General features: G+C 48.5%; 1 protein-coding gene across 5 annotated transcripts in view; it reads left to right on the forward strand.

The window, feature by feature from the left end:
* VTI1A (vesicle transport through interaction with t-SNAREs 1A) overlaps nucleotides 1–25,510 on the forward strand; it is a 743,722-nt gene that overhangs the window by 595,816 nt on the left and 122,396 nt on the right. For 2 of the 5 annotated variants that reach the window (XM_063962574.1, XM_063962575.1), the window contains one exon: nucleotides 21,915–24,685. The exons of 1 other annotated variant lie outside the window; for it this stretch is intronic. In XM_063962574.1, the coding sequence (XP_063818644.1) occupies nucleotides 21,915–22,008 (94 nt within the window). In that variant the 3' untranslated portion in view covers nucleotides 22,009–24,685. Of the gene's footprint in view, nucleotides 1–21,914; nucleotides 24,686–25,510 lie in introns of those variants that run through there. 2 more of the 5 variants (XM_063962579.1, XM_063962580.1) reach the window with 1 other exon arrangement.

Raw genomic sequence — 25,510 nt, forward strand, 5'->3', positions numbered from 1 at the left:
AAAAATTGCTTTGGTTGATGTGGGCCCCTCAGTGTCGACTGGCCCCTAGGTGGGAGTCTAGACTACATCATGGGTCATCCGGCTCCGCACCTTCCAGGCTCACGTTGATCAGGGAGCAAGCAAGTTTAGCCGTACTTCTAAGGGGGTAGTTCCGTGGACTAGAAAATGGGCAATGGCATCAATGTGGTCAAGGAAGTCTACAAACTGTTGGCAAACCCTCGCTGCTCATTGTAAGTCTCTTACTGCATCTAGATTTTCCGTATAACTCCTCCCCATGGTGCTTCCTCCATTATTCTCCGGAACACACAGAAATATATCAGAGACTGTAGGGTGACTTCACCGGTGTCCTCCCATCAGTGCAGTTATTGCTCTGTCTTTCGGAGAGCATCCTGTGTGTGACTCCTGATATATTACAGGCAGGCAGACACTGATGCACTTGACCTCTCGGACAGGCTGCCCTGACATCCTCGTCCATCATTTGTCTGAACAGAGGAGCTGCTACCTCCCACAATGTGTCTGTTGTTAGTGGCAGGGACCAGGAACATGTGTGACTGCCTGCAGATCATGCCTTCATGATTTATTAAAGGGACATTCAACCTTAATATAGCTTTATTTAAAAAACAAACAAAAAAAAATATATATGTCATTCTAGCTAAGCAACTGAAGATTATCTCATATCAAAGACAAATTCCTTGTTAAGGTTATTGCTCAGTAGCAGAGCTAGGCAACCAGTGGCTTCATAGCTGTTGTAGAACTACAAATCGTAGAATGCCTGACATTGCATGCTGGGATACCTTAACCCCATAATAGCTGGAGGGACTCAGATTTGCTCAGCATGCCAGCTTAGAGTTTTATGATGATAAAAGTCCTGCAGAAACAGCAGTATTGAGATATTTAAGGAGAGTCTGACCTGCAGACCGGCATGTGCTCTGCGTCCTGGCGGTCATGAGACCGCAGTTTCTTTTCATCACCATTGGCTTTCCAGAGCTTAGCCTCGTTAGCTAAAGCCCTATACAGAAGATATTAGCCTATTAGCCTTTAGGACTACGGTGCATGGAGCTGTCCTTGGTGACTGCGGAGTGCTGGACTACCGGTGGCAGGGCTGGCTCTACCATTAGGCAGCTGCCTAGGGCGCTAGGACCTCAGGGGGCAGCCCTGAGTCTGCTTATAACAAAATTAAGGAGAAACCTGAGGCTGGAAAGTGGGTATTGGACTGGTGTGTGGGTTGGGGTAGAGATTGGGGGAGGGGGGGGGGGGATAGGCTGAAGTTTTGCCTAGGGTGCATAGAAACTTTACACCAGCCCTGACCGGTGGATGCCCCAAGGTAGAGGAGTAATGGCCATCTGTTACAGGGGAGTCGTACCTAAATTCATAACCCCTCTAAAGGTTTTAGTTATCATACAAAACTAATGTACATATTTGACACATCTTACAGTGCATCTGGAAAGTATTCACAGCGCTTCACTTTTTCCACATTTTGTTATGTTACAGCAGGGATGGGGAACCTCAGTCCCGAGGGCCGTACAAGGCCCGCAGAGCCACTTGATCCGGCCCGGGCAGGCTCACCTAGCCGGGCGCCCGCGGAGATTTTGTTACTAGTGGGCGCCTGGCTTCTTACCCTCAGTAGTAGCCGGAGGCAGGAGCTCACTACTGAGGTCCGGCTCTGGCAGTGTGGGTGTGCTGCTGTGCGGTGTTATGGGAGAGATGTCATGACTTCTCTCCCATAGTTCTGAGGAGCGAGCAGCCAGGCGGAGGGCAACGGTCCGGAAGCAGGAGCGGGGCTGGTGAGTATTGTGTTTTTTTTTCTTTTAATGTGTGTGTGTGTAAGCGTCGCTACTAGAGGGCATATCGTATGGGGCATAACAACTGACTGGTGGCATATCTAATGGGGCATAACAAGTGACGGGGCATATCTAATGGGGCATAACAAGTGACTGGGGGCATACTTACTCGGGGCATATCTACTGGGGCATAACAACTGATTGGGGGTATATCTACTGGGGGCATAACTACTGACTGGGGGCATATCTATTGGGGGCAGGCTCATTTTTAAGTTGATAATTTTTGTATGGCCCCCGAAGGATTTTATAAATAACCAAATGGCCCTTGGTAGAAAAAAGGTTCCCCACCCCTGTATTACAGCCTTATTCCAAAATGGAATAAATATTTTTTTTCCCTCAAAGTTCTACACACAATACCCCATAATGACAATGTGAAAAAAGCTTTTTTTTAGATTTTTGCAAATTTATTAAAAATAAAAAACTAAGAAATCACATGTACAGAAGTATTCACAGCCTTTGCCATGAAGCTCAGAATTGAGCTCAGGTGCATCCTGTTTCCACTGATCATCCTTGAGATGTTCCTAAAGCTTAATTGGAGTCCATCTGTGGTAAATTCAGTTGATTGGACATGATTTGGAAAGGCACACACCTGTCTATATAAGGTCCCACACTTGACAGTACATGTCTGAGCACAAACCAAGCGTGAAGTCAAAGGAAATGTCTGTAGACCTCCGAGACAGATTTGTTTTGAGGCACAAATCTGGGGAAGGGTACAGAAAAATATTTGCTACGTTGAAGGTCCCAATGAACAGAGTGGCCTCCATCATCCGTAAATGGAAGAAGTTCGGTACCGCCAGAACTCTTCCTAGAACTGGCCAGATGTCTAAACTCAGCGATCGGGGGAGAAGGGCCCTAGTCAGGGAGGTGACCAAGAACCTGATGGTCACTCTGTCAGAGCTACAGCATTCCTCTGTGGAGGGAGGAGAACCTTCCAGAATGACAACCGTCTCCGCAGCAATCCACCAATCAGGGCTGTATGGTGGAGTGGCCAGACGGAAGCCACTCCTTAGTAAAAAGCACATGGCAGCCCGCCCGGAGTTTGCCAAAATGCACCTGAAGGACTCTCAGACCATGAGAAACAAAATTCTCTGGTCTGATGAGACAAAGATTGAACTCTTTGGCATGAATGCCAGGCGTCATGTTTGGAGGAAGCCAGGCATCGCTCATCACCAGGCCAATACCATCCCTACAGTGAAGTATGGTGGTGGCAGCATCATGCTGTGGGGATGTTTTTTAGCAGCAGGAACTGGGAGACTAATCAGGATAGAAGTTGATTAATGCAGCAATGTACAGAGACATCTTGGTTGAAAACCTGCTCAAGAGCGCTCTTGACCTCAGACTGGGGCGATGGTTCATCTTTCAGCAGGACAACGACCCTAAGCACACAGCCAAGATATCAAAGGAGTGGCTTCAGGACAACGCTGTGAATGTCCATGAGTGACCCAGCCAGAGCCCAGGCTTGAATACGATTGAACATCACTGGAGAGATCTGAAAATGGCTGTGCACCAATGCTTCCCATTCAACCGGAAGGAACTTGAGAGGTGCTGCAAAGAGGAATGGGCGAAACTGCCCAAAGATAGGTGTGCCAAGCTTGTGCATCTTATTCAAAAAGACTTGAGGCTGTAATTGCTGCCAAAGGTACATCAACAAAGTAATTTGCAACAATCTCAAAAAAACTTTTCTCACGTTGTCATTATGGGGTATTGTGTGTAGAATGTAAGCTCTCACGAGCAGGGCCCTCTTCCCTCATGTGCTTATCCTTTCTTACTTGAATAATCTTCAACTGCACCACATCCAGCAGTCTTCTGCCACCTGATACTTATTCCAGTGTCATCTGCTGATGTAGCTATGTTTATTTACCCTGTACTTGTCCTATACTGTCATCAACTGTAAGTTGCTGTTTTCCTGTTTGATTATCTATGTACTCTGTAATTGGGCGCTGTGGAACCCTTGTTGCGCCATATAAATAAAGGATAATAATAATAATAGAATTTTAAAAGGAAAAAATGAATTTATTCCAGTTTGGAATAAGACTGTCTGTAACATAACAAAATGTGGAAAAAGTGAAGCACTGTGAATACTTTCCGGATGCACTGTATGCGTAGGTAAGTTGCCCATAAAGCCACCTTAGTCCGTATACAGGAAATAACCTATACCAACACTTATAGCTATGTACAATCACCCACTTTGGGTCGTCTCTACACTGCTGTGGGCTCCGCAGACTTTTCCATAGTGTTTTATGTAATGTTCCCTATATATTCTGCATGCAGCATTTGCTAAATATGTAAAAAAAGAGAATGTAAATAATTTGTTGAAAACCAAAAGGCGCAATCCCCCGGAGAACTTCCCACAGCCCTCTCATCAGCTCTGAGTATCTTTTGCACCCTTGCCTTCTCCTGGAGCCTGCATTAATGACTCCTAGGCAGAGCCTGAGAATGATGGGGATTGTAATTCTGCAGCGGACGCAGACAATCAGTATGTACATCCTACGCTCAGTATCGCCCCAGTCTTAGCGTTCTATCCCTAACCACATCCATCTACCGCTGCAGGACTGATCTGTGCACCGGCAAAGGGTTAACACAACGCGTTCCTGCAGAAACCAAGCTGGAAGTTGCTTAGTATTTCTACTCCACACTTCCTTTAATTGAAACGTACGTTCTTTAAAGCAGCAGTATACAAAGTTAATAAAATTCAGCATGCAAATGAACAAGTCTTTGCCCCGAAGCGTTTTAGCCCTGGCTGTTCCAATGGGCGTCTTCTTTCAAATGTATATTCTTTCTTAAATTATTTACCCTGTAAACATGCTCTGCATGCTGAAGCTGTGCAGTGTGCATCCGGCCCAACGGGTAAAAGTTATGGTACAGATGACTCTGTGTTGATGGTGGCCCTGTCCTCTTCTCTCATTGACATGAACGCCCACCGGCAGTGTCTGCCAGTGACAGGTCTGTTGGCTCCCGTACAGATGGGTTCAGTCAATGCCCACTATTGTTCCAGGTTTTTTTTTTTGAGCTGCGATAGCCGCCGTGCCCCCTGAGCATACATTCTATCAGTGTTCTGCACTTTAAAGGAAAGAATACTGCATATAATGTTTATTTAATAACCCGTCTGCAATTACAATACGCAAACACGAGCAGGGCTTTTTCCACAATCTGGTTTTCGGTTTGGATCCCATGGCTAAATGTGCGTGCTCCGGTTCCTCTGGGCCCGGCCTGCCTCCAAGGAGACGGGGCCCTTCAGAAGTCCTGACTACCTACATTTACCACGCAGGAGAGTCCTTGCAGGATTGACAACCCGACAACGGCTTACAGAATTTCACATTCAGGGTCAACTTTTCTAAGCGGCTGTTTGCGAAGTGACCCAGTCTTTCATGTCAGAAATTCACCTTTGATTTCAGGAAACCTGTTGGGCGCTGTGAACGAGTGCCAGAAAAGAAAATTGACTTTATTAGGTTTTGGCAGAAGCGAGATAATGAAAAAAAAAAAAAATAGAATAAAAAAAATCCCCAAAGCTCCAAATGATCAGTTTTTAATGCAGTTGCAGCAATTTTGCACCCAGATTTGCAAGGTTGCAGCATCGAAACAGCATGCTGTCATTTCACGGTAATGTTTCTGTACAAGATAAGGCTGTAGCATTAGGATCTGCCACATGTCCCCCTTGATAATAAAAGTGCTAGGTTTCAGCTCAGTAGAGTGATGGATCATGGTGACACACCGCCGGGGTGTGGGAGCGACCGGCTTCTGTCCCTCCTGATAGCTGCTGCCCTAAGATTGAGTGGAAGGAGACATGTCACTTCTGTGTTATCCTGAGAAGGGTAATAGAATTAAAGAAACTTGGTGACCGGTATCAGAGGGTCACCGGAAAACATGACAGCGCTGTGCTGGTGTTAGATGGCAATATTTACTATTCCCCAATTTCGTGTAATGCAAAAAATTTTTTATATATATATATGTATTATATATATAGATATATTATTTGCAAAAAGTTTTTTCTTGTTATTCATCAATGTTTTATTGATTTTACAATTTTAAATATTTGACATATGATTCCACAAAAATGTCCTGTCGCCATATCGGGTGACTAATGCCAACTCTTTGAAGAGGGATGGAAGGAAAAAGAAGGGGTGTAACAGAGGACAACAGATGGCGGAACCCCCACCCCTCCAATCCCGAAAAATCAGCATGAAATAGATATTGGGCCCAATGCAGAGCTGATCACTGCAGCGGCAGCGATCGCAGCTTGACGCTCATTGTCTTGTGTGCACGCCCAGCAGCCACACTGCACTTGCACACACAGTGGGACGCGAAAATATCTCACTGGTGATTGAAAGGCAGAGATGGTCGCGAGGCAGTAGGGGGCATGTCAACAGTGTTTGAACGGCGTTGGGTGCGTGGTCCAGACAACGCAACTGCAGCTAGGCTGTTTAGGCAGGGAGCTACTCACCAGGTGCAGAGGCAGAACTCTGGGAGGCAACGGAGTCATCTGCCGCCAGGCTCCTGCTCTGAAGGGGGCACCTCTCCTCCCATTCTGTGACACCATTAAATTAAGTTGATATCTGCTACTCTCTTATCAGTAGCCAATTTCCTCATTGGTCCCTGTACCTTACAAATCTCACCCTTTTTATTATACTTTAGATACAAATTTTACAAGTGTCATACCCGGGATTAGAAACCATGACCTATTACACTGGAAGCAGACACCTTACTGATGAAGCTATTTGCTCCTGTATAAGAAATTAAGAAATATGAGAATTCTAACTACAAGAAGATACTTCTCTGACAATTACACGTAACTTTGTATAGTAAGAATTCTCATGCTTCCCATACAGGAGCAAATAGCTCCATTAGTAAAGTGACTGCTGTCAGTGTAACAGGTCATGGGTTCTAATCCTGGGTATGACTGCTAAGAAATGTGTGATTTAAAAAAAAAAACAATGAAATGTATATACATTGTTTTTTTTTCAGAACACACACACACTTATCTAAATATAGGGGGGGGGGCACCAATATTTATCTCGCCTCCGGGCTACTGGGACGAACTTACGCCACTGACCAGGTGCAAAAGCATCGCCGCAGTGGTATGCTTTCGCACCTCTGTGGAGGGAGGGGATAGGTCTTGACACGTGGGGCGGACTAGCCCTGTGCTGGGCGTCCCCCCACATTTCCGAGATTGTGATCGTATAAATTTAGCACATCTACGATCAGCTCTGAATCCCCCCCACTGTTAGAACTGAGGCAAGGAAAGGCAGACCTATTTATTGCTTTTTCGCATGCCGTCATCGTATTCCGTTGTACTTTACAACTGGGAACAAAGCAGGAATACAGTGAGATTTGAATTGTGGTGGAGCTCCTATACATGGTTGATAGGCCACAAGAAAACTATTATACTTGTCTTCCCAGCATAGGGCTGTGCAGGATCTGCTTTTGGGGAAGAGGGGGGTTTGGGCTAATCCCCCCACTTAATAGGACTGTACCCCTTGTACAGGGCTGCTGATAAACATATGTAAAACTTTCATGGCTGTCACGTCAGGTTTGTTGGCCAGCGCTACAATGCCAATGTACAAACAAGAACTAATTCCCAACTGACCACAGATATTTGAATTGGTTTTGAAACGCAGTAAGGGTGAGAGCTGAATGGTTACCACGTGGGCCAGGTGTGGGGGGGGATCTTTGTCTGAAGGGGACCTGAGTGTGAGTCGACGTTAGTGGCTCCCACATTGCATGCACGGAACTAAAAGAGTATATTCGCACACATGCAAAGTTATGCTGATCTTTGTGGTACATCTGATCTGCCCACTCAATGTACTATTAGGTTGATGCTCATAATCCTTATCAGTTCCCTCTTGCACCAGTCTATACTTTGATTATATGCATATTTATACTTACGGACAACTTTGCACAACCCAAAATTTCGTCTACTTGCCTTTTACCTATGTGAGAACCCCCCTAACAGTCTGGTTACTCCCCAGTGGAGAGGCAACTGAAATGCTTAAACTGGTGTACTTTCAATTCAACTCCGCATCACCCATAGGCAAAAGCAGGGAGGGGGGGGGTTCCAGTTGCCTGACAATCCCTATTTCAAATGTCATTGTTAGAATAGATGAGTGCAGCCAATGGGTTCCACTGTGACCATGAACAAGATGGCAGGTATCTTCCAGGGTAGTATTGTGCCCATTGCTATCTGAGTACCGCACTAGACAATTATTTTGATCATTGTGACATTTACACTTCATTAACTTCGTCATATATTTCAGCTAATTATTACTGCCACCTGGTTTTTTTTTTTCAGTAGGGAACAAATGTATTTATGGGACGTGCAGTCTGTAGTTTGGATCAGCCCGGTAGCGAATCCGTGCAGTTCCGACCACGCTGATTTCCACCAATACATTTACTGCAGAGAATCTCGCCGCTTCCACCAGCTTCTCTCTTTCGTCAGACCAAGGAAGATAATAAATAGCCTTCGTTAGTCTGCGCTCCTTCAGATGAACGCTTTGTTCGTAATCCCCGTTTAAAAGATTAATCCGCTTCCTTCATCATATGCAGAGTGCCAGCCGGGCAAACTCATTTACAAATTCCTAGAAATACAACTTTGATTCTGATTGGCTAGACTCTACCGCCGGCTTTCAATTAGCCGGTCCAGGTGGCATCACACATACCTCAGCTTCATCTGTTCCCTGGGATTTTGGCATTAGCGCAGGTTGCTTTTAGTCTTTTAAACGCCCAACTCCAGTTGTCACAGCGAAGTAGCAGGTCATTTATCTGGCGTCCGGGATTTGTGCGAGCGAAGGAGCTTATTACTGCGTATAAATAAAGGAGCTGTGTTTGCTTTCCCGAGTATGCATTAAACCAGGAACATTTTTATTTTTTACCCACGTTTTCTTCTTTTAAATCAATGTTCGAAATGCCTTGAGGCCCTCATCCCACAAATAAAATGCTTGTCAGACTTACTGTGCCGGAGTAATATTAGTCCGTATTAGACTCGTCAGAAATTGGGGTTTCGGCCTGATATAAATATTTTACTGCAGAGAGTCAATTTGCTTGAGTGCTTGTGCTATGTAAATCAGTAGGCAACACTAATTGTGTATGTGGCCGCGCGTCTCCCTCGGAGTCCTTGCAACTCACGAGCCCTGGTGAACGTGCGACACACAAGCCCTGGTGAGGTGGGTAAGTGTGGTTATCTCCCCCCCCCCATGCTGGTCCTGTGTGAGAGGCTATCCAGTGCAACATAACAATTACATATCTCCTACTTCCCGGCTGCAGATTTTTAGAGCACCTTTTAAATAAATGATAATATCCTAAAATAAACGTGTAAGTCTTCTCTTTTAGTTGAACCATAGAAAATTCATGATGTTTTTAAATCCCCATTCTCCAGAATATTATTATCCTTTATATATATGGCAGCATGTAGAAAGTGCAAGTACCCATACTTCCCCACTGTCATAACTCCTAAATTTGGGGGAGAGTCTTCCAGGTCCTGTTAAAGCGTGCAAATCTTGCCAGCCGACCGTTAAGCGGGCAGGACGTGGGTATTGATGATTTGATTTGCTATGATTAGCGGCAAACCTTTAAAGGGGGCTGGCCATGATGACCCCATTTTTGAAACTCTGCCCACTTGCCTCTTCCTCTCCACGGACCTCTTGGCGAGTATTCAAGTAAGACGCAGTATGGACAAATGAAGATATGTATCTTATGTATCTATTGGCTTGGCAATGAGAAATTACTGTATGTACAACTGGCATGTATTACAATATACACACAGGGTATACACGATAGGAGCGCATCCCTGCGATGTGTAACCGTAGTGATCGCTAATGCTGGAATGTACTGCTGACTGCGCATGTATGTACCAGCTCCTTACACCTGTTGCGGAGTGTAACTTGTATGCCACAATGGCTAACATCATCTGAAGATGGCGTTAGTTACTGGAGCTACGCAAGCTTGGTAAATTGAAAACAGCCCCCATAAAAAAACTACTTTTGCCATCTACATTTAGGAAATAGGGGGGTTTTCCTGGGATATCCCATAAATAATCTTTGATAAATTGGCAACATGAACAGAGAAAGATTTGCAATTCAAACAATACATAGCATAGCAGTATACAAGCTGTATAAGTATTACTGTATATACAATCCACATACCCACAAAGGGTCCGCCAGCTGCACCCAAAGGGCTATATTATAAGATGCCGCTGCACCCAAAGGGCTATATTATAAGATGCCGCTTCTCCGCGGGGTACAGGTGAAAATTTAAAGCGTTATTAACTATAAACCTCGCCGGACATTACAATTAATGCTAGTACCACTTTACATTTGCGCCTGAATCCTGCTGAGAAGCGCTGCTTTGTAAATATAGTCCACAGCCTCAACCAACCAATGGAGGTTTGGGTGTATGAGGTTGCGGCTTGTGATTGGACCTCTTCCCACTTCTCTTCCGCAGCCGTTATAGAAACATAGAATTTGACGGCAGATAAGAACCACTTGGCCCATCTGGTCTGCCCCTTTTTTTTTATCCTTTAGGTAATCTTAACCCTTTTTGAACCTTAATTCTTTGTAAGGATATTCATATGTTGTTTTACACAGTTCATTTGCAGGTTGCGTATTAAAGAATTGTTGCAGACCATGGATATTTGGATGCATGTAACCACCCCAGGGGTCGCCTTATCCTGTCCTAGATGGTTAAACAGCTCTAGACTTCCTTGTACAAAAGTTCTTTCCTCTAGCCTTCAAACCTTTGAGCGTTCCCTGAAAACTCACCTCTTAAAGCAAGTATATCAAATTCCAGAACCAACCAATTAATTTCCCTAACCTCTTCTACCCTATTAGCAGAGTTCACACAAAATTTACATGTGTTCTCTTTCCATACTCAAACAACCCTCAGACCACAGACCAACATTGCTAATTGAGTGACTCATTTAGCCGCTAAGCACTTACTACTCTTGCAGCAATCTGGCTGGACCAATGTGTATAAATGTAACACAATCTCATGTATATTTGTATAGAGTGTAAGCTTGCGAGCAGGGCCCTCCTTCCTCTCTGTTATTACTCAGTCTTGTTTTATTACTGTGTCCCCAATTGCAAAAACGCAACTGAATATGATGGAGCTATATAAATAAATGACTATTAACTGCTTAAAATATTATTTCAAACATCCTGGTGAATTTTTGAATGTGGATTTAAGTTTGGATTTGTTTTAGTATTAAGCTCTATCCTAAAATATGTATCGCCAATAAAAAGGTCACTCAGCCAGAAGTATGGATTGATATAAATATAACGTATGATCAGCCTCCAACTGTCATATTATAGGCTGTGTTTAGGAGGAGCTGATTGGTTGGTACGTTATCTCTCCCCGAGCCTTGATAAATCTCCCTCATTGTTCCATTATGGAGAGAAGGCAGGAGGATTGCAGGACACAACTCTTAGCAATTGTGTGTAAAACAAAAACACTAGTGGGACTGGATCCTCTGCGTTGAGGTTCTGTTGCCCCACAGAGGGCATTTTCACAGCGTGGCATGTAAACCTAGATCCGCAGAGCCCACTCTCCACCCATCAGTGCACAGGTTAAGCGATCAGCCCCTGGAAAGTTAGAGAACCTGTCGATGACCCACAAAGTGCCGAGCGCAGCATCTCCGATCCATGGTAATTAGCCGAGAGCCGCCGACCACCCCAATCTATCAGCTGTCATGGCTGGAGAATGAGCACTTTGCTGGAGACTTTTGTGCGTTCGGCAAAGGGAATAGAAGGCCGATCTGAGTCCGGCGTTGAGTGATAAACGAGCCCAGCGCAGGCCATTTATCTCCTGCAGCGAGCGTGGACACAACACTAAAGCAGCTTCGCGGAAGATGTGTCAGCCAAATGTGATGGCTTTGTAACCTGTCAGCGAGGACAGAGAGACTGCGCTCCAGCCCATGTAACAACCCCCCCCCCCATCCCCGGGGTCCAGCAGCCAGATCCCCGGGGAGAGCTATCCCACACAAGTAATACATAAAGATGAGCGGCTCTCTCGGCCTACCTATCGTCACTATCGTACAGCAGTCAGTAATGCATTTATAATGCACAAGTGATGCTAATACTCTGCCGTAAAAAGTATTTACCCTCCAATATATGTTTTTTGTTGTAATATGATGTATATAAAACTGTCCCTTTTTTAATGCTAATTGCCCCTTTAAATCTAATTACTATCGGTGGAATCGCGCCACCGCCAGAAAATTGCAGACTATCACATTTGGCGCCTGGATTTGTAGAGTCTGCTCATTGACTTTTCTATCTTTTCCTACATCTTTCTCGTTTTTTTTATTTTTTTTTATTCTATTTCGTCATCCTCTTTGCTTTTTTTCATTGGTCATTTGCTTGAAAAAAAGCTCTCTTGTGCGGCGTATGGCTGCTCCGCTAGGTGCCGCAAAGCGAATGACCGTCAGGGAGCCAATCGGAGCACGGCAAAACTTTTTGTTTTGTTGTCTTCACAGTTAGCGAGCTGCAAGACGATAAACTAGGTAAGCAAGTACTCCCCAAATTTGGTGGCGTCATTCCGCCTATTAGCTAGAGCCGCAGACAGCCCGGAATAGGAAACGTTAATTACGGCCACGCTGTATTTAGAATATGTCAGTATATAAGCCCTGCTCAATGTACAGGTAACATTTACTTTCTGGTATTGATGGGGCCACACACGCTGTATCTGGCCTGTTGATACAAGTGAGGAGGTTTCATTCCGTCTCAGCGTTCGAAGGGTTATTTACTCATTATTAACATCCATTGTTGTCAGAAGCTATTAGCAAATGTTACCAGCGATTACTGCTTTGTGGTTTCTATTATACATGCTGACACCAGTAATGAATGAGTCTCTAAGGCCGCCGGATAATCAATCTCGGGACCCGCAGATCAGCTGTAGCAGAATAGCAATTCTGAGTCAGGCACAGCGGTTCTCCATCCGGAATAATGTACAGATATAAGTGTATGGTATGCATCATATTGTGCGCAGTATCTGCAGTGGGTCCGGAGGATGGCGCAGTCTGGTCCCATATCAGCGTTTCTTTGTCCTAAAATACAAGATTATTTTACATTTTCTAGCAAAGTGGTATTTGTAACCTGATGGTCAGGTTCGGTCTCCCACAAAGTTATGCAATGACCCCCTGTACCCTCAAACTTGAACTTTTTGGCAAATCCTTCAGAAAGGAAATACCCACCGATCATCTTATCTGGTACTGTGGCTATAGACTATTACTGCACGCAGGGCACTCTTACCTCTGCATCTGATTGGTAATACTCCAACATATTGTGTTTGTTTTCCGTTTTAAAAGGCTGCAATGGGAGAATATATAAACTCAACATTCATGACTGCGATGGCACCGTGTAGCCATTATATGCCACGTAGGGGGGGTCAGTCACACAGAGCCCCAATACTGAGTTCGTGTGGCTTACTACTGACTTGATGTCATACTATTGAAACTGCTGAGCCAGGAAAATCCAGAGCTAGCCACAGTAGGGCTAGCCACAGCAGAACGTGCCGCACCAGAGCTAGCTCCACTAGGGTTAGTCACAGCAGAGCGTGCCACACTAGGGTTAGTCACAGCGTAGCGTGTCACAACAGAGCTAGCCATACTAGGACTAGTCACAGCAGAGCGTGCTGCACCAGTGCTAGCCACACTAGGGCTAGTCACAGCAGAACGTGCCGCACCAGAGCTAGCTCCACTAGGGCTAGTCACAGCAGAGCATGCCACACTAGGGCTAGTCACAGCGTAGCGTGTCACAACAGAGCTAGCCATACTAGGACTAGTCACAGGGCTAGTCACAGCAGAGCCTGCCACACTAGGGCTAGTCACAGCAGAACGTGCCGCACCAGAGCTAGCTCCGCTAGGGCTAGTCACAGCAGAGCGTGCCACACTAGGGCTAGTCACAGCGTAGCGTGTCACAACAGAGCTAGCCATACTAGGACTAGTCACAGCAGAGCGTGCTGCACCAGTGCTAGCCACACTAGGGGTAGCCACAGCAGAACGTGCCGCACCAGAGCTAGCTCCACTAGGGCTAGTCACAGCGTAGCGTGTCACAACAGAGCTAGCCATACTAGGACTAGTCACAGCAGAGCGTGCTGCACCAGTGCTAGCCACACTAGGGCTAGTCTCAGCAGAACGTGCTGCACCAGAGCTAGCTCCACTAGGGCTAGTCACAGCAGAGCATGCCACACTAGGGCTAGTCACAGCATAGCGTGTCACAACAGAGCTAGCCATACTAGGACTAGTCACAGCAGACCGTGCCGCACCAGTGCTAGCTCCACTAGGGCTAGTCACAGCAGAGCCTGCCATACTAGGGCTAGTCACAGCAGAACGTGCCGCACCAGTGCTAGCCACGCTAGGGCTAGTCACAGCAGAACGTGCCGCACCAGAGCTAGCTCCACTAGGGCTAGTCACAGCAGAGCGTGCCACACTAGGGCTAGTCACAGCGTAGCGTGTCACAACAGAGCTAGCCATACTAGGACTAGTCACAGCAAAGCGTGCTGCACCAGTGCTAGCCACACTAGGGGTAGCCACAGCAGAACGTGCGGCACCAGAGCTAGCTCCACTAGGGCTAGTCACAGCAGAGCATGCCACACTAGGGCTAGTGACCGCAGAGCATGCCACACTAGGACTAGTCACAGCAGAGCATGCCACACCGCAGCTAGCAACACTAGGGCTAGTCACAGCAGGGCGTGCCACAACAGAGCTAGCCATACTAGGACTAGTCAGAGCAGAGCGTGCTGCACCAGAGCTAGCCACACTAGGGCTAGTCACACCAGAGCGTGCTGCACCAGAGCTAGCCACACTAGGGCTAGTCACACCAGAGCGTGCTGCACCAGAGCTAGCAACACTAGGGCTAGTCACACCAGAGCTAGCCACACTAGGGATAGTCATAGCAGAGCGTGCCACACCAGAGCTAGCCACACTAGGGATAGTCATAGCAGAGCGTGCCGCACCAGTGCTAGCCACACTAGGGCTAGTCACAGTAGAGCGTGCTACACCAGAGCTAGCCACACTAGAGCTAGTCACTTCAGAGCGTGTCGCACCAGATCTAGCCACACTAGGGCTAGTCACAACAGAGCATGCCGCACCAGAACTAGCCACAGCAGAGCGTGCTGCACCAGAGCTAGCCACACTAGGGCTAGTCACAGCAGAGTGTGCCGCACCAGAGCTAGCCACACTAGGGCTAGTCACAGCAGAGCGTGCCAGTCTAGGGCTAGTCACAGCAGAGTGTGCCGCACCAGAGCTAGCCACACTAGGGCTAGTCACAGCAGAGCGTGCCACAACAGAGCTAGTCACAGCAGAGCGTGTCGCACCAGATCTAGCCATACTAGGACTAGTCACATCAGAGCGTGCCGCACCAGTGCTAGCCACACTACGGCTAGTCACAGCAGAGCGTGCCGCACCAGAGCTAGCCACACTAGGACTAATCACAGTAGAGCATGCCACACTAGGGCTAGTCACAGCAGAGCGTGCCACACCAGTGCTAGCCACCCTAGGGCTAGTCATAGCAGAGCGTGTCGCACCACTGCTAGCCACACAGAAGAGCGTGCTACAGCAGAGGTAGCCACACTAGAGCTAGTCACTTCAGAGCGTGTCGCACCAGATCTAGCCACACTAGGGCTAGTCACAGCAGAGCGTACCGCAACAGAGCTAGCCACAGCAGAGCGTGCTGCACCAGAGCTAGCCACAGCAGAGCGTGCCGCACCAGAGCTAGCCACACTAGGGCTAGTCACAGCAGAGTGTGCTGCACCAGAGCTAGCCACACTAGGGCTAGTCACAGCAGAGTGTGCCGCAACAGAGCTAGCCACACTAGGGCTAGTCACAGCAGAGCGTGCCACACTAGGGCTAGTCACAGCAGAGTGTGCCGAACCAGAGCTAGCCACACTAGGGCTAGTCACAGCAGAGCGTGCCACAACAGAGCTAGCCACACTAGAGCTAGTCACAGCAGAGCGTGTCGCACCAGATCTAGCCATACTAGGACTAGTCACATCAGAGTGTGCCGCACCAGTGCTAGCCACACTAGGGCTAGTCACAGCAGAGCGTGCCGCACCAGAGCTAGCCACACTAGGACTAATCACAGTAGAGCATGCCACACTAGGGCTAGTCACAGCAGAGCGTACCGCACCAGAGCTAGCCACACTAGGACTAATCACAGTAGAGCATGCCACACTAGGGCTAGTCACAGCAGAGCGTGCCACACCAGTGCTAGCCACCCTAGGGCTAGTCATAGCAGAGCGTGCCGCACCACTGCTAGCCACACTAGGGCTAGTCACAGCAGAGCATGCCGCACCACAGCTAGACACACTAGGGCTAGTCACAGCAGAGCGTGCCGAACCAGAGTTAGCCACACTAGGGCTAGTCACAGCAGAGTGTGCCGCACCAGAGGTAGCCACACTCGGGCTAGTCACAGCAGAGCATGCCGCACCAGAGCTAGCCACACTAGGACTAATCACAGTAGAGCATGCCACACTAGGGCTAGTCACAGCAGAGCGTGCCACACCAGTGCTAGCCACACTAGGGCTGGTCACAGCAGAGCGTGCTACACCAGAGGTAGCCACACTAGAGCTAGTCACTTCAGAGCGTGTCGCACCAGATCTAGCCACACTAGGGCTAGTCACAGCAGAGCGTGCCGCACCAGAGCTAGCCACAGCAGAGCGTGCTGCACCAGAGGTAGCCACACTAGGGCTAGTCACAGCAGAGTGTGCCGCACCAGAGCTAGCCACACTAGGGCTAGTCACAGCAGAGTGTGCCGCACCAGAGCTAGCCACACTAGGGCTAGTCACAGCAGTGTGTGCCACACCAGAGCTAGCCACACTAGGGCTAGTCACAGCAGAGCGTGCCAGACTAGGGCTAGTCACAGCAGAGTGTGCCGCACCAGAGCTAGCCACACTAGGGCTAGTCACAGCAGAGCGTGCCACAACAGAGCTAGCCACACTAGAGCTAGTCACAGCAGAGCGTGTCGCACCAGATCTAGCCATACTAGGACTAGTCACATCAGAGCGTGCCGCACCAGTGCTAGCCACACTAGGGCTAGTCACAGCAGAGCGTGCCGCACCAGAGCTAGCCACACTAGGACTAATCACAGTAGAGCATGCCACACTAGGGCTAGTCACAGCAGAGCGTGCCACACCAGTGCTAGCCACCCTAGGGCTAGTCATAGCAGAGCGTGTCGCACCACTGCTAGCCACACAGCAGAGCGTGCTACAGCAGAGGTAGCCACACTAGAGCTAGTCACTTCAGAGCGTGTCGCACCAGATCTAGCCACACTAGGGCTAGTCACAGCAGAGCGTACCGCAACAGAGCTAGCCACAGCAGAGCATGCTGCACCAGGGCTAGCCACAGCTGAGCGTGCCGCACCAGAGCTAGCCACACTAGGGCTAGTCACAGCAGAGTGTGCTGCACCAGAGCTAGCCACACTAGGGCTAGTCACAGCAGAGTGTGCCGCAACAGAGCTAGCCACACTAGGGCTAGTCACAGCAGAGCGTGCCACACTAGGGCTAGTCACAGCAGAGTGTGCCGCACCAGAGCTAGCCACCCTCGGGCTAGTCATAGCAGAGCGTGCCGCACCACTGCTAGCCACACTAGGGCTAGTCACAGCAGAGCATGCCGCACCACAGCTAGACACACTAGGGCTAGTCACAGCAGAGCGTGCTACACCAGAGGTAGTCACACTAGAGCTAGTCACTTCAGAGCGTGTCGCACCAGATCTAGCCACACTAGGGCTAGTCACAGCAGAGCGTGCCGCACCAGAGCTAGCCACAGCTGAGCGTGCCGCACCAGAGCTAGCCACACTAGGGCTAGTCACAGCAGAGTGTGCTGCACCAGAGCTAGCCACACTAGGGCTAGTCACAGCAGAGTGTGCCGCAACAGAGCTAGCCACACTAGGGCTAGTCACAGTAGAGCATGCCACACTAGGGCTAGTCACAGCAGAGCGTGCCACACCAGTGCTAGCCACCCTCGGGCTAGTCATAGCAGAGCGTGCCGCACCACTGCTAGCCACACTAGGGCTAGTCACAGCAGAGCATGCCGCACCACAGCTAGACACACTAGGGCTAGTCACAGCAGAGCGTGCTACACCAGAGGTAGTCACACTAGAGCTAGTCACTTCAGAGCGTGTCGCACCAGATCTAGCCACACTAGGGCTAGTCACAGCAGAGCGTGCCGCACCAGAGCTAGCCACAGCAGAGCGTGCTGCACCAGAGCTATCCACACTAGGGCTAGTCACAGCAGAGTGTGCCGCACCAGAGCTAGCCAGACTAGGGCTAGTCACAGCAGAGTGTGCCGCACCAGAGCTAGCCACACTAGGGCTAGTCACAGCAGAGTGTGCCACACCAGAGCTAGCCACACTAGGGCTAGTCACAGCAGAGCGTGCCACACCAGAGTGTGCCAGACTAGGGCTAGTCAAGAGCAGAGCGTGCCACAACAGAGCTAGCCATACTAGAGCTAGTCACAGCAGAGCGTGTCGCACCAGATCTAGCCATACTAGGATTAGTCACATCAGAGCGTGCCGCACCAGTGCTAGCCACACTAGGGCTAGTCACAGCAGAGCTTGCCGCACCACTGCTAGCCACACTAGGGCTAGTCACAGCAGAGCGTGCCGCACCACAGCTAGACACACCAGGGCTAGTCACAGCAGAGCGTGCCGCACCACAGCTAGACACACTAGGGCTAGTAACAGCAGAGCGTGCCGAACCAGAGTTAGCCACACTAGGACTAGTCACAGCAGAGTGTGCCGCGCCAGAGGTAGCGACACTCGGGCTAGTCACAGCAGAGCATGCCGCACCAGAGCTAGCCACACTAGAACTAATCACAGTAGAGCATGCCACACTAGGGCTAGTCACAGCAGAGCGTGCCGCACCATAGCTAACCACACTAGGACTAATCACAGTAGAGCATGCCACACTAGGGCTAGTCACAGCAGAGCGTGCTGCACCAGTGCTAGCCACACTGGGGCTAGTCACAGCAGAGTGTGCCGCACCAGTGGTAGCCACACTCGGGCTTGTCACAGCAGAGCATGCCGCACCAGAGCTAGCCACACTAGGACTAATCACAGTAGAGCAGGCCACACTAGGGCTAGTCACAGAAGAGCGTGCCTCACCAGAGCTTGCCACACTAGGGCTTGTCACAGCGTAGCGTGCCACAACAGAGCTAGCCATACTAGGACTAGTCAGAGCAGAGCGTGCTGCACCAGTGCTAGCCACACTAGGGCTAGTCACAGTAGAGCGTGCCGCACCAGAGATAGCATCACTAGAGCTAGTCACAGCAGAGCTAGCCACACTAGGGCTAGTCACAGCAGAGCGTGCCACAGCAGAGCGTGTGGCACCAGATCTAGCCATACTAGGACTAGTCACAGCAGAGCGTCCCACACCACAGCTAGACACACTAGGGCTAGTCACAGCAGAGCGTGCCGCACCAGAGCTAGCCACACTAGGGCTAGTCACAGCAGAGTGTGCCGCACCAGAGCTAGCCATACTCGGGCTAGTCACAGCAGAACATGCCGCACCAGAGCTAGCCATACTAGGACTAGTCACAGTAGAGCATGCCACACTAGGGCTAGTCACAGCAGAGCGTGCCACACTAGGACTAGTCACAGCGTAGTGTGCCACAACAGAGCTAGCCATACTAGGACTAGTCACAGCAGAGCATGCTGCTCCAGTGCTAGCCACACTAGGGCTAGTCACAGCAGAGCGTGGTGCATCAGTGCTAGTCACAGCAGAGCATGCCGCACCACAGCTGGCCACACTAGGGCTAGTCACAGCAGAGCATGCCACACTAGGGCTAGTCACAGTAGAGCTATCCTCACCTCATCACACCAAGACTAGTTACAGCACATCTTGTCACAGCAGAGGTATCCAGCAGAGCTAGTTACAACAGAGCTAGTCAGAAGAGTGCTCGTTACAGCACAGTCACAGCAGGGCTCATTACAGCAAAGCTAGGTATACTAGAGCTAGTTACAGCACAGTTAGTCACAGCAGGGCTACTTACAGCAGTGGCTACTTACTGCTGTGACAAGCTGTGCTGTACTTACAGCAGGGTTAGCAGGGCTAGTCACAGCAGGGTTAGTCACAGCACGGCTATTCACCGCAGGGCTACTTATAGCAGGGCTAGTGACAGCACGGCTAGTTACAGCAGGGCTAGTCATAGCAAGGTTACATACAGCAGGGTTAGTCACAGCACAGCTAGTCACCGCAGGGTTAGTCACAGCACGACTAGTCACATCAGGGTTAGTCACAGCACGGCTAGTCACATCAGGGTTAGTCACAGCAGGGTTAGTCACAGCACGGCTAGTCACAGCACGACTAGTCACAGCAGGGTTACTTATAGCAGGGCTAGTCACAGCACGGCTAGTCACAGCAGGGTTACTTATAGCAGGGCTAGTCACAGCAGGGTTACTTATAGCAGGGCTAGTCACAGCAGGGTTACTTATAGCAGGGCTAGTCACAGCAGGGCTACTTATAGCAGGGTTAGTCACAGCACGGCTAGTCACAGCAGGGTTACTTATAGCAGGGCTAGTCACAGCAGGGTTACTTATAGCAGGGCTAGTCACAGCAGGGCTACTTATAGCAGGGTTAGTCACAGCACGGCTAGTCACAGCAGGGTTACTTATAGCAGGGCTAGTCACAGCAGGGTTACTTATAGCAGGGCTAGTCACAGCAGGGCTACTTATAGCAGGGTTAGTCACTGCAGGGTTAGTCACAGCACGGCTAGTTACAACAGGGTTACATACAGCAGGGTTAGTCACAGCACGGTTAGGTATAGCACAGCTAGTCACCGCAGGGCTACTGATAGCAGAACTAGTGATAGCAGGGCTAGTCACAGCAGGGTTACTTATAGCAGGGCTAGTCATAGCAGGGTTACATACAGCAGGGTTAGTCACAGCACGGCTAGTTACAGCACGGCTAGTCACATCAGGGTTAGTCACAGCACGGCTAGTCACATCAGGGTTAGTCACAGCACGGCTAGTCACAGCAGGGTTAGTCACAGTACGGCTAGTCACACCAGGGTTAGTCACAGCACGGCTAGTCACAGCGCGGCTAGTCACCGCAGGGTTACTTATAGCAGGGCTAGTCACAGCACGGCTAGTTACAGAACGGCTAGTCACAGCAGGGTTACTTATAGCAGGGCTAGTCACAGCACGGCTAGTCACAGCAGGGTTACTTATAGCAGGGCTAGTCACAGCACGGCTAGTCACAGCAGGGTTACTTATAGCAGGGCTAGTTACAGAACGGCTAGTCACAGCAGGGTTACTTATAGCAGGGCTAATCACAGCACGGCTAGTTACAGAACGGCTAGTCACAGCAGAGCTAATTAAATGCATTCAGTAAAACTTGTTCTAAGTGCGGAAACCAAACACCAAGATCTGCGCCCAACATACACAAGATAAAAAGATGGAGTCATTCAGAGCGGCCGATGAGCACTAGAAGGCTTGCGTGTTCTGTAAGAGCCTGTCCTAATGAACAAGATGTTTATTCAGTAGGAATGTCGGTGTTTTGTACATCTCTATAGTGGTGCCGCTGTGACCTCACCACACTATGTAGCACAAGTAGAATGGACGTTCTTTAGCAGTTCCAGACTGACCGATGAGGCACATTTGAGTAGGATATGTTATTTGAAAGCCGGTGTTTTATCTTGTTTTATCTGTCCCCGTTCTCTGCTTGTGTCTGTGTCCCCCTCTGATCATTTCCTGCACAAGCTCTGCTGAATTCCGACTGAGCGAGTTTACATGAAGCAGGCGCACTTCCCACCGCCTGACACGCGGAAGTCAATTTCACGTCAGGTCTCACCCTTGTGATTTGGCTTGAATGCCTTTAATATTTTTTTCATGTCAATTATATCTTCTGTCTCAATGCTCCTCGCCTGTTCACTGCCACCGCGAGCACACGGCAGGAATCCTTAACACGGTGAAATTAATTGGGCATTGTGGAGAAAGGGATAATGGCGTCTGCGCTCCTGGTGAAAGGAGACAACTTTGTCAATATGTCGCTGCCTTTATTTCATCTGAAAAGTTGTTTAACTTTTTTATGTTTTTGTCTGATTTTTTACATCTAAACTAACAAGCTCTTCTTTTGTGTTCTGTTACTTTTTAGGATCATCCAGAATCGGGTCTTAGTTGTCGTCCTGGGAATTATCATCGTCTTCACCATCGTCCTGGCAATTTATTTTTCTTTTCGTGGACATTGAACTTGGACGCTCCTCACCGTGCAGCGGACGGCAGAGCGTTGTGTGTGTGTGTGTGTGTATACTGAGTAATTAAGACAGAGTGTTTCCATGAATCATCCTCCTGCACTGACAGAGCCCTCTGCTCCGCCACGGAACAATACCCTGAAAATGCAGGTTTTTATTTCCCCAAACGGCCTGACCCCCCCCCCCCCCACTGAGGACCTGCATCTCAAATCCCGTAACAGGCGCCTTTCCTGCCCGGTTTCACTTGAGTGGTGGTTCCCACTGTCGCACAAACTAGGTAGCCTCTTAGGGGTGAAGTTGTATATTTCTTTGTGATTTTCGTGTTTTGTTTCTTGTCCCACCTGCAGAGAAATTCCACACGGATATTAGCAGGTAGTGGGGTTCTGTGTTCCTCTCATGGATCTCACGTATATTACACAAGCAAAAATAATTGTACAGTCGCCCCCAAAAAAATAAACGAGAGCTGCTGGCAGGGAAGTTCATCATTTAAACATCTACTAATAAACCGCTCAGAATTATTTTATTTCTGTTTATCGCAACAATCGGTTTAAACCTAGAGTAACTGGAATATAACAAGATGTTTCAAAAAATTGACGCAACTTTTTGAACACTCCTTTGTCTTCTGTTATGTTTGTGCTGGGTGCGATAGGAAGGTTGTTATACAGTAGTTGTGTTATTGTCACATTAGTGTGGGCTGTCTGGGAGAGAAAAGACACACGGACTGGTGTTTAAACTATGATAAAGCTGCAGCGTTTGACCGGCGGTGAACGTTTTGTAGCTCTAAGTGTAGATATTAGCATTAATGTGCGGTGAGACTTTAATCAAATGTTCTCTTGTCAAAGAAGGCTCTCTGTATCATCTACCTGTTATTTCCTATCATTTATGAGTACTGCTTTATTTAAAGGTCCCTCTCATCTTTGGTCTTAAACCATCCTTACTATAACCTACCTCCCTCTAGCACACTGTAGGTTCCTACGGTAGGTAGGCTGAAGCTAGCATTGTCCTAGCCAGACTGAGTATAGGAGACAGTGAAGGTTGTGTCCAGGCTTGCAATATAGGGGGTCATTCCGAGTTGATCGCTCGCTAGCTATTTTTTGCAGCGCTGCAAACAGATAGTCATCGCCCATAGGGAAGAGTATTTTTGCTTTGCAAGCGTGCGATCGCATGTGCAGTCGAGCACTGCAAAAAAGTTTTGTGCAGTCTCTGAGTCAGCCGCTGCGATCGCTTCAGCCTGTTCTTGCCTGGAATTGGCGTCAGACACCCGCCCTGCAAACGCTTGGACACACCTGCGTTTTTCCAAACACTCCCAGAAAACGGTCAGTTGACACCCACAAACGCCCTCTTCCTGTCAATCTCCTTGCTACCGGCTGTGCGAATGGATTCTTTGTTAAATCCATCGCTCAGCAACGATCCGCTTTGTACCTGTACAACGTGCCTGCGCGTTGCGGTGCATGCGCAGTAGTGACCTGATCGTAGCGCAGCGAAAAATCCTAGCGAGCGATCAGGTCGGAATGACCCCTATAGAGTCCACATTTAGGACCTCCATCCGTGGTCGGCAGCCTGCAGATCTCCGGTTGTGGTTGGCCTGTTAGTCAGAAGCTGGTAGGGCATGCTGGAACTTGGTGAAGTCATACAGTATTTAGGGCAAGTCATACTTAGCACAGTTGGTTACAGACATGGACAAAGTGTACAAAACCCAATAATACGGCTCTAAAACAGATATCATGTACTGGGTTCCACCAACATAAAATATATTATGATTTGTCAGCCACTGTAACTATTATAGAGGTGATAGTATAGAAATACTGTAAGTGCTAAGGGTCTCGCTGCGGAGCGTGTTCTCTCTCACTATCGCGTCTAATGATACATGACGCCTGTTTCATGCTCCACACTTGGATCACCTAAATAATGACACTGCCTGCAACCACTAATGTATGTTCATTAGCCGTAGTTTGTATAAAACAGCGGCATTAGAGTATTAGAATGGGAATCAACCAGACCTGGAGCTCGGGGGGGTACCCATGTGACCCCAATAAGCAATGAGAGCTCAGGGTCACTTGGCTCCTTCCCTCCCATTTTCCCCCAGGAAGGTCCGATCAACAGTTCTAAAAGCTTTTATAAATCGGGAGCATGGTGCAAGGATATAACCAGATAGCGGTCCCCATGAGAGTCTCCAGTATGTACTAACCGTGCCGCACTGGTACTCACACATTCCTAGGGTTCCCGTCTCAGATGTATCCCAGAGACTACGTCACTATGTAGATGGTGCAGTCACGGCCTGCTTTTCTGTGGTTTCCAGTGGACAGTGAGCTGTGTGTTCACCAGTGGTAACACGTTGACGATGTTCCGTCATTTTTATGTCTGGATTGTCCTGGAGAATTTCAGCACTAGAACAATTTGCTGCGGTTTCATTCCCAGGCTTCATTAAATACCTCTCCTGTTATACTAAGCCATTATCACCTATGTATTTTTGACCTCATTACCAGTGCTCTGAATAATTTATTTCAGTTGCTCACCGCACCCCCTGAGCCACATGTTCACCCCAAGTCTGGTAACCTTCGCGTCTCTTGGTTTATGTTGTATTGTGCTGATGTGGAATTTTCTTTTAAGATGACTTATGTATAAACAAGTGTAATGCAATAAAAATACATTATTAAAATACATAGAAATATAACCAAGCGTCGCCTGGTGCATTGCTTTATTTATTGGGTACGCCGAGTGGTTTGGGGGTCTTCTACATCTCAGTAACGGGCCCCGATCTTCTCAGGTGCCGCTTACCCCCCCTCCTCCCCCAGAGCACGTTTTATGCCCACATAGACACTCCACCAGCCGCAAAGGTTTTGACACTCCTTAGAACCTCACGTGGTAATGTAATCCGCCTGGTCTGCCACCTAACACCACTCTTACTGGCCCAGCCTCACTTTGACGTACCCCATTCTCCTACTGGGGGAGATGTATCAAAAGTTGGGGAGAAATAAAGTGCCAACCAATCAGCTTCTAACTAATTTTTCAAAAACAGCCTGTGACATGACGTTTAGGAGCTGACTGGTTGATACTTTATCTTTCCCTAAGTTTTGATGCCTCCTCCCCCCCCCCCCCCCCCCCCCCTCTGTGTCAAAATATATTAGGACTATTATAGCTATCTACATAATTTTGTCATGGTCAACCATGTGCCCACAATGTTGTTCCGCTTGTATACCGGTGTTGTGCCTCCATTAAGTAGTCCCTAATGCCGGTATAAACTAAGAGGTTGATGTAACAAGCAGTGAAAAGAGCAGAGAAGTGGACCTTGGAGAAGTTGCCCCTAGCAACCATCAAGTACAAAATAATACGTAGAAGCTGATGCGGTTGCTATGGTCAACGTCTCTATTGTTTAATGTTTCCACTCTTTGCACTGCCTGCGCTCAGACGGGAAATGACTGCATCGGTAACATCTGTATAACTGGGGAATATGTACGTGTACGGCTTTTACTGGTTTGAAAGTGAAATCTCCTTTGCT

This window comes from Pseudophryne corroboree, chromosome 3 (genome assembly GCF_028390025.1).
Source record: "Pseudophryne corroboree isolate aPseCor3 chromosome 3, aPseCor3.hap2, whole genome shotgun sequence".
NCBI classification, from domain to species: Eukaryota; Metazoa; Chordata; class Amphibia; order Anura; family Myobatrachidae; genus Pseudophryne; species Pseudophryne corroboree.